Source organism: Phyllobates terribilis, unplaced genomic scaffold (genome assembly GCF_046119375.1).
Source record: "Phyllobates terribilis strain yellow unplaced genomic scaffold, ASM4611937v1 Scaffold_11__3_contigs__length_659146591, whole genome shotgun sequence".
NCBI lineage: Eukaryota > Metazoa > Chordata > Amphibia > Anura > Dendrobatidae > Phyllobates > Phyllobates terribilis.
In genome coordinates this window covers 642620656-642630650 of record NW_027362771.1, presented here as the reverse complement: position 1 = coordinate 642630650, position 9995 = coordinate 642620656, and the positions used below count along the sequence as shown (strand labels likewise).

The window sequence follows — 9995 nt, the reverse complement described above, 5'->3', positions numbered from 1 at the left end:
TTACTTTGAACAGACCATAATCCTGTGTGGTTTCCAAGTCTTGACTATTTTAAGGACTCAGCTATAGGTCCCCATTGCAAAGATTTAGATGTAACTATGCTGCAGCCTTGGTAAATAATGGAATTTTCTATTTCCAAATCTTTGGATATAACTACGAGTTGATATTTACATGTGTTTTTTTTTTTCTACCAATTTTTCATTTTATAGCGCTTGTGACTTCTTCATACTTCTACTTTCACGACAGAGGCCAGAACCCATGGACTTCATTAATGGGACACAAGTTACCATGTTTGTGTTCTCTGGACTGACCGATAGTGAGAATCTTGCTCCATTTCTGTTCGTTTTATTTTCACTTGTTTACATCATGACTATAATTTTTAACATTGGCATCATAGCTCTGGTCTATAACACCTCCAGACTCCACTCACCCATGTACTACTTTTTGAGTTTCCTCTCCCTGATTGACATCTTCTATTCCTTCATCATTACTCCAAAATTAATTTTCGATCTTCTCTTGGAGAGGAAGGTCATCTCATTTAATTGTTGTGCTCTGCAGTTCTTTTTCTATGCAGCTCTGGGAGGAAGTGAAGATTTCCTTCTCTCCATCATGTCCTATGACCGGTACATTGCCATCTGCCAGCCACTCCATTATATGTCTATAATGACTAGGAGGAAATGTCTACATCTTGTTTCTGTTGCCTTCTCCATTGGTTTTTTACAGTCATCTGTACAGACCAGTTGTACTTTTACTCTCAATTTTTGTGGATCAAACCTCATTGACCACTTCTACTGTGACACCCCACAACTTCTCAAGCTATCTTGCTCCGATACCTTCCATTGTAACATGGTCACATTCTTTATAGTAGGTATAGGCACTATTATTCCATTTCTGACTATCATATTTTCATATGTGCTCATAATTTCTTCAATTTTAAGCATGACGTCCTCAGAGGGCAGGAAGAAAGCCTTCAGCACGTGCTCCTCACATCTCATGTGCGCCTCAGTTTTTTATGTAACACTCTTCATCAACTACTTACGTCCTCCTTCCAGTGTCTTTACGAGCCAAGACAAGGTGGTTGCAGTCTTCTATGCAGTGGTGACCCCACTGCTTAATCCACTTGTATACACGCTGAGGAACCAGGAGATAATAAGAGCCATAGAGCAAGTTATGCGTAATCCTGCATCAGTAGGTTGAGTTTCTTTGGGTATTGGACATAGGTAGGTTGGGGACTATATTTACTGATAGAAAATAAGATGGTAATACTCAGAGGGGGAAATTGTAGATGGCGCCAGCCCAATCCTCACACTGAAGTATTGGGTACAAATACACTTTACAACTAGTTTGGTGACTGAAATGGAAAATTTCCTTGGGGAACCAAATTTCTTGACTGTCCATTGAATGTCTGGGTCCTGTTGTTTAGGAGAGAGATATTTTTTTAATAATGAAAAATTGAGAATAAAGACTGCAAAGTAGTAATGAAATAGGATGTGATCCAAGTCTGGTAGAAAGGGTTTTTTGCAAATAATTGTTCAAACGGTAATTGAAGACATGGAAAGAGGTGGATGGTTTTGATTTGAAGGTCTTCTTAGAAGTAGGAGCATAAACCAAATCATGCTCCAATAACTTATAAACCTATAAGGAGCAGCATTCAAGGATCTACTAGTCTCATTAATGTCATAAATAAGCCAGGAGGCAAACATTGCAAGAAAGAAATCCTCCAGTAACCTGACAAGGCATGTTATATATGCATAAATACTGAAACATGCAAACTGTAGGTTGCTCTAGACCAGTGGTGGGTCTCCAACATACTTGGATGTGACATATGACTCTGCTTACTATTAAGTGTAGTAATGAAATCATGGAGTTCAGACTCGAGACCCTGCCAGATAATGAACACATCGTCGATAAATCTATACCAACACTGCGCAGGTGACGCGGTGAACGCACCGTCACCAAAAGTCTCCCTCTCCCAAAATCGGAGAAAGAGATTAGCGTAGGACGGCACGCACGCCGCGCCCATTGCAGTGCTCCGTTTTTGCAAAAAGAACCTGTCCTTGAATGTGAAAAAGTTATGGGTAAGTATGAATTGTAATAGTTGTAGGATAGAAAAGCATAATTGAGTATCCAGGTTACTGGTGCCAAGGAAGAACTCCACAGCCCGAAGTCCATCCTCATGTCTAATGCTGGTATACAGTGATTCAACATTCACTTCAAACAGGAGCATGTCTGCATTAAGGCACAGACAAACTACCTTCCTCAGGACGTCACCAGTGTCTCTGACATAGGAGGGCAGCATCTCAACCAGCGGGTGGAGATAGTATTCAATAAATTTTTGCTATTTGACATTGTGGGGGATAGACACACTAGTATCTTCATATGTATATGCCCCATATGGACTGAATTGGTAACCGCTCTGGCTTGTGTAATCCCCACCAATGACCTGCTATTTTAATGTCACTGTTTTGTTTTTATATTTATTCATATACAATAAAGTTGATGTTTTATTATAAATCAATTTGTTACTGTTATGACTATTGAGAGTATCATTACCCAATTTTCTTGTAGGCTCTACAAATACTGTATCTTATGGCCTCCAATGCCCACTTGATAGCCAAGCCCTCATTTTTCATAATGGAGTAGTTCCTCTCACATTAAACAATTTTCTACTCTGATAGATGACGTGGTTGCTGATCCTCATTTACTTCCTGTGAAATGACAGCGTCCAGCCCGACATCCGACGCATCCGTCTGGACTATGACCCCTTTTGTGAAATCTGGTGCTACCAAAAGTGTCTGAGTACGAAGAGCTGGTTTTAGTTTCCATTAGTTGCAATCAATGGGAGGCAAAAACGAACGCATACACAACGCCTTCAAAGGGACCCAAAAACAGCCAAAACATCTCAGATTAGGGGCAGACACCATGAAAAGAGGCATCAATTGACCCACAGTTCAAATAGTATAATTATTATTATTTATTATTATAGTACAATTTATTCCACGGCGCTTTATATGTGAAAAGGGGTCACCGACTGGTACAGTAGGAGTAAGGACCCCAACAGCGAGGGCTCACAAACAATCTACAAGGGATTGGTGAGGATATAGTAGGTGAGGGTACAGCTGGTCATGCAGTGGTATGATGGAGCGAGGCTTGCTGCAGGTTTTACACTTGTTGGAAGAGGTGGGTTTCAGGTTCCTTTTGAAGTCTGATATGTTGGGGTAGAGAATTCCAGAGTAGGGGGGATGCACGGGAGGAGTCTTGTATGTGATTGTGGGAAGAGGAGATAAGAGGAAAGTAGAGAAGGAGATCATGTGAGGATCGGAGGTTGCATGTAGGTAAGTACCGGGAGACTAGGTCACAGATGTATGGAGGCTTTGCATGCCAAATTTAGGGTTTTCAACTGGAGTCTGTGGGCAACAGGGAGCCAGCGCAGAGATTGACAGAGGTGTGAAGCCAGGGAATAGCAGAGTGACAGGTGGATTAGTAGGCCAGCACAGTTTAGGATATATTGGAGGGGTGGAAGGGAGGCCACAGAGCAGGAGGTTGCAGTAGTCAAGGCGGGAGATGATGAGGGATTGCACTAGTGTTTTTGCAGATTCATGGTTGAGGAATGTGCGGATTCGGGAGATATTTTGAAGTCGGCAGGGAATGGAAAGGGCTTGGATCTCATGTTTGAAGGAGAGATCAGTGTCAAGCTTGCGGGACTGGGGAGAGTGGGCCACCATTGACTTTGATGGATAGGTCAATTGGGGGGTGTTGAATGAGATGGTGGAAAGATGATGAATTTGATGATACTGATGAGACTCAGACACCTGAGGCACACGCGGACTTTACTGTGTTGGCAGGGCAGGAAGAGGAGGAGGGTGACTCTCAGGGCGAGGAATGGGAGAACAGATAGGATGATGATGAGGTTGTAGATCGCACTTGGTGTGAACCCAGAGGCATGCAGCTGAGTAGCTCAGCAGAGGAGGTGAAGGAGGAGGAGGAATAAGATGAGGAAATTATTTTGCTGCTTCCACAGACACTGAGTGATGCAACTACGACAAGCATTGCATCCACAGCCACAACTATTGTTGCATAGCCTGGGTCTTTTTGGAGACCGCAAAGGATGACACAAGTCACTTTATCTGCCAACTTTGTTAAAAACTACTGAGTAGAGGCAAAAATTGCAATAATTTGACTACTACATGCATGAACTGGCACATGAGCGATCAACATGCATTAGACAGGGAATCTGACTGCAATAAAATGCAGACTAGCGGGCCTCGTCAACCACCGGCTGCCCCATCAACCGCATCTGCTGCTTCTTCCTCCTCTGTCACCGTGGAAAGTGGTATCACACAGGTCTCCGGCCGCAGAACCGACACTTGTTTAACTGCTACATTCGTGGAGTGTGAAAGCCCGTCAGCTGTTATAGAAGTGGACATGCCTCCTGTTTTTGACCGATCTCAGACACCGAGAACACTCCATCTTTCTCAATCCACCATAACATCTCCTTCACTTACACTCACAGTCCAGCAGCTTGTCATGTTCACCCTACTCCACCCTTTCTCAGCACTGCAACCAGCCCTCAATCCCACAGTCACGAAAAAGGTTGTTTCCTTCTACACATGCCAAAGCAAAGAACTTGAACTTCCCCATCTCCAATCTGATGGCCATGGAAAAGCTGCCTTTCCGCCCGGTGGATACAGGTGGTTTCCGAAAGCTGATGGTCATCTCAGTCCCCCAGTACCAGTTGCCCAGTCGCCATTACTTCTCAAAGAAAGCTGTGCCTGCGCTACACCAGCATGTTGCAGACAACATGAACCATCCTTCAAAAAATCTATGATTGCCAGGATGAATTTCACCAATGACACCTAGACAGGCAAGGATAGCTAAGGGCATTACATCTTGATGACTGAGCAATGGGTTACTCTTGTGGCTGTGTGGGCAGGCGGGGAATGGGCTGCTCCACAAGTTGATTGCAATGGTATTTGGATATGTTCGACAAACTGATCAACAAATTTCATTGCCAAAATGCCTCTGGTGACCACTTACTATTGCCGACTTTGTACCCTTCAAGAGGTCCATCAGAGGGGCTTCTTTCAATGCAAAATTGGGACCAAACCTCCGATAATAGCTCAAGATGCCTAGGAAGACTCTGACCTGCTTCTTTGAAAGGGGTTATGGCCAGCTCTGCATTGCCTCCATCATATTTATCTGACGTTTGATCATGTCTATAGGTGAGCGAACCTCTCAAGGTTAGATTACTTTCAGATCGGCGAACAAATAGTTCTGTTCCTTTTGTTCTGTAACCGCGCCTCGAAACCATACGCTACCTATCAGACATCCAGTCGGCCTGTATAAATGATTGGTGGTGGCAGTGAGTAGTTTGGGGTTATCGTGGAGTTAGCAGTGATCGTACGGCGGTATATACACATATTCCATGGGTTGGAATGCGGAGTTGTATATATCATACGCTCATTGATAGTTTCCCGATAACTGGCCTGTTAGTGTGAACAGCCTGCAGCCTCCTCCATTGATTGTCAGCCAATCGTGTAATTGTACGGACGATAGAGGGCTCTAGAGAGCTGTTCGCTCCAAAGATCACTGCGCATGGTTCTCTTGACCTTCCTGGGCTGTGATATTGTGGATAATTGTGATATTTGATTAAAGTATTGACAATCCTCATTCTAAAAATTAACCTTAGCCATTAAGTGATACAAAGTGATGACTACCCCGTCATCAATAAATCAAATAAAACTCATTTATTGCTTAGGCATCAGACTAGATGGAGTATTTAACTTTGGGTTGCACACATTGTAGCATGGCCGGTGTACGGGACCAGTGCTCAGGAATGGTCATCTCTGCAACCAAATCTCTATAAAAAATGCCTCAAGGAATAAAGACATTCCTAATTGCCCCATACACCTTTACGCCCCCACCAGACCATCAGTCTAATGGAAAACCAAGACTGACATCCTGGAGACAGATTGGTCACTACCATAGGAAGTATTTTTACAACACCCAAAGGGAGCTTCTTAGACCATCATCTATATGTTGTATGAATATATATTCCAGGATATTGCTTGTAATTGTTCATGTTTTCTTTGGAGCCCTCTGAGGTTTATAGATTTATCCTCAATGGTGAATGGGTTTTATTATAAAACAGGTGACAATTTACAGCTGGAGGAACATGATTGCTCCCTGTGTGCCAAAACAGCAAGTCAGGCAGGTAAGAGGCTCAGGTCTATCTTATTACAGTGATTGCTATCTAGCTGGACAAGGCTTGATTGCAAATATCTGTTTGGAAACCTTACTGTTTCCTGGTTAAAAGTATGAAAACTCGCTCTTATACTCATATAGGAATGAGAACACCAAGTAAATATGTGAATGTAGAAATTTCACAAGCCATCACATATCCCTTCTCCTGGTGTTTTTATCTATGACGGCCCCATCATAAGCACATGGTTATATATACTGTAGTCTCTCCCTAAATCACGGGATGTCATATATCATATGCCTCTTCGTTCCCTACTTTTCATATTATTCCTCTCTTGCCTCTGGAGGGATTGTGTTTCTCATACTGAGCAGCAGAAATGCATTTCCAGCGAGCAGCAGAACAGCCGAGTGGTGTCTCACTAGCAGATCTGTGTTATATGTGAAAATTGTGAGTAACAACAGTGTTACTTTACCCCTTGTAATAAAGGGGCGTTCTGGCAGCTGTAAAGAGAAACAATATCTATCAGAAGGGATAGAAACAATAGGAAATGTAGTTATAAAAGTTGGTAATTCATCTTACACCATGTCCTAGTACCATGAAAACAACTGTGCTGCACAGACTTGGGAAATACAATGAAAATTAAAATATTTACCACTGAGCCATAGTATTATCATCTGACAAATATTCACAAACATACCTTTATGTATTTTTCTTAAAGTCCAATAGAAAAGTAAGACCAAGTGATCTAGTAACTCGTATTTTCATCTAGTAGAAAATAGTCAAGTTCTGATGACGTTTTTTATTAATTTAATTGATTTTCATGAAGAAAAAAAAACTATTTACCGATATTGTGGGACCCAAAGGGGATGTAGGATGCTAAACTTATACTGACTATAAGTTATACTGATACTAATACTGATAGAATTACAATATACACGATTGTTCACTATAGAACATATAGGAATTCTCAACAAAAATCAAGTACTGAGCCCTAAAATGTCATTTGTTGGAAGAAAATTGGTGACGTGAAAAAAACATTTAATATTGAATATTTTAGGAATTATTGCTCTGGTGGAATAGATAAGACGTGACAGAGAATATTATTAGTAATGTAGGTGTATAGAGAATGTTAACTGCTCCGCATCTCCGTTCATTAAAAGGCCACATAAGTGAAGAGATCAGTAGACAGTGGTTGGTATGTTGGGTATGTTGGGCTCTATCCCACAGATTAATCTAAGAGCAATGAAACGTTAAATATTATATACTTTTTGTGAGTGTAGATAACATTGCAACTGTAAAGGACATATTGATATTCATGCTATGGCAACTCCATTTTGTCTGCTTGCTTCAAAATCATGTTATTATACTCTTTGCATAACATACATTCTTTCCTTCTTTCCTCTTGATTCACAAGCAACTTTCCCACATTAACCTTTTCTCTCAAGAACATTCTATGAGACACCCTGCTCCTGTTATCTAGCTAGTCTGAGCCGGGATGTACGACCTTGTAACTTTCCATCATACACCGAACTAACGATAATATGACCATATGTGTATTTCCGTAATAATTGTACTAACATTGGTTCAAGCCTGTAGTATGGCTGTAGGTGATTGGCTATTGATAAACTCAAAACAATATAAAAGGCTAAGTAGAAATAAACGGGGTTAGAGATTCTTGAATCCCCCCATACAGAGCTTTGCCTCAGTCTGGTTTCCTGATTTCAATCAACCTTGTAACATAATAATTTGACACTCACTTGGTGAAGGGTCATTACTGCCCTCCCTCAACACAACGTCCTACTCCCATTATGTCACACACGAGTCCGAAGAGCTTGAATAGGTGGCGATAGTTTGGGGATAATAGCTATCATAACTTTATGTGACCTGTGATAACCACAATGTCCTCCTCCCATCACAGCACACAAAAGGTCCAAAGAGCTTGGATATGAAGAAATAGACATTTTCTTTGGCCGTTTTCACTCTGTGCTGGTTCTTCTGGTTTCGAATAGGCATCTGATATCATGGCTCACATCTTGATGTCATGATATCACTATGTGCACATCCTCCGAGGCCTAGTCAGCACCTCAGGCAACACACATTGTGATATCGTGGCTTGCATCGCAACATGACGGCATGCACTGTGACGTCAGAGGTCTACAAGAGGCTGGAAATGTTGGCGGAGAGTAAAGAAGGCCAAAGAGTATGTGCAACTGAGAAAAGGAAAGAAAAGGCCGGATGGGGCAGAGGACCTGGCAGTGAGCGGCAGCTGTGGTGACACAGGTGATTGATACAGTATGCAAATTGTGTTCACCCGAATGTGTAAAACTATACAATGTGTTTATGTTGAACAGCCTATAGTCATTTCTTGTCACCAGTCCCTTTAATCATGTAGAAAAAAAGGAAATCGGGAAGATCTTAAGGACCCAACTTAGATGTAGCAATGTGGCAGCCTTGTTAAATCATTAGCTATTCTATTTCTAAATCTTCGGATATAGCCATAATCTTCTACATGTTTCACCCCAATTATGGAATTTTAAAGTTCTTGTGACTTCTTATTATTTGTACTTATCTTTCACGACACAGGCCGGAATCCATGGACCCAATTAACAGGACACAAGTTACCATGTTTGTGTTCTCTGGACTGACCGATAATGAGAAGCTTGCACCATCTCTCTTTGTTTTCTTCTTACTTGTTTATGTCATGGCTATAGTAGGTAACACCGGTATAATAGCTCTGGTCTATAACACCTCCAGACTCCACTCACCCATGTACTACTTCTTGAGTTTCCTCTCTCTGATTGACATCTTCTATTCGTCCATCATTACTCCAAAACTAATTTTCGATCTTCTCTTGGAGAGGAAGGTCATCTCATTTAATGGTTGTGCTCTGCAGTTCTTTTTCTATGCAGCTCTAGGAGGAAGTGAAAATTTCCTTCTCTCCATCATGTCCTATGACCGGTACATTGCCATCTGCCAGCCACTCCATTATATGTCTATAATGACTAGGAGGAAATGTCTACATCTTGTTTCTGTTGCCTTCTCCATTGGTTTCTTGCAGTCATCGGTACAGACCAGTTGTTCCTTTACTCTTAATTTTTGTGGATCAAACCTCATCGACCACTTCTACTGTGACATCCCACCAGTTCTCAAGCTATCCTGCTCTGACACCTTCTATTGTAATATGGTCACAGTATACATCGTAGGTATAGGCACTATTATCCCATTTCTGACTATCATATTTTCATATGTGCTCATAATTTCTTCAATTTTAAGCATGACCTCTGCAGAGGGCAGGAAGAAAGCCTTCAGGACGTGCTCCTCACATCTCATGTGCGCCTCAGTTTTTTATGTAACACTTTTCTTCAACTACTTACGTCCTCCTTCCAGTGTCTTTACGAGCCAAGACAAGGTGGTTGCAGTCTTCTATGCAGTGGTGACCCCACTACTTAATCCACTTGTATACACGCTGAGGAACCAGGAGATAATAAGAGCCATAGAGCAAGTTATGCGTAATCCTGCATAAGTAGGTTGAGTTTCTTTGGGTATTAGACATAGGTAGGTTGGGGACTATATTTACTGATAGAAAATAAGATGGTAATATTCGGGGGGGGGGGGATTGTAGACTGGCGCCAGCCCAAACCTCACACTGAAGTATTGGGTACAAATACACTTTGCAACTAGTTTGGTGACTGAAATGGAAATTTCCTTCGGAAACGAAGTTTCTTGACTGTTCATTGAATGTCTGGATCCTGTTGTTTAAGGGAGAGATATATTAATTATGAAAAGCTTCCAGGA

The 9995-nt window shown here is 41.7% G+C and overlaps 2 protein-coding genes across 2 annotated transcripts; both read left to right on the top strand.

The window, feature by feature from the left end:
* Positions 1-256: 256 nt before the first annotated feature.
* Positions 257-1195, top strand: LOC141165459 (olfactory receptor 5AP2-like). Its single transcript, XM_073651056.1, has one exon. It carries the CDS (start codon positions 257-259, stop codon positions 1193-1195), a length of 939 nt encoding a protein of 312 aa, XP_073507157.1.
* Positions 1196-8793: 7598 nt separating this feature from the next.
* Positions 8794-9723, top strand: LOC141165458 (olfactory receptor 5AP2-like). The gene has a single exon (XM_073651055.1). The coding sequence runs from the start codon at positions 8794-8796 to the stop codon at positions 9721-9723; it is 930 nt and encodes a 309-aa protein (XP_073507156.1).
* The last annotated feature ends 272 nt before the right edge of the window (positions 9724-9995 follow it).

Coding starts and splice junctions, on each gene's coding strand:
- LOC141165459 (XM_073651056.1), top strand. CDS start 257: ATGGACTTCATTAATGGGACACAAGTTACCATGTTTGTGTTCTCTGGA.
- LOC141165458 (XM_073651055.1), top strand. CDS start 8,794: ATGGACCCAATTAACAGGACACAAGTTACCATGTTTGTGTTCTCTGGA.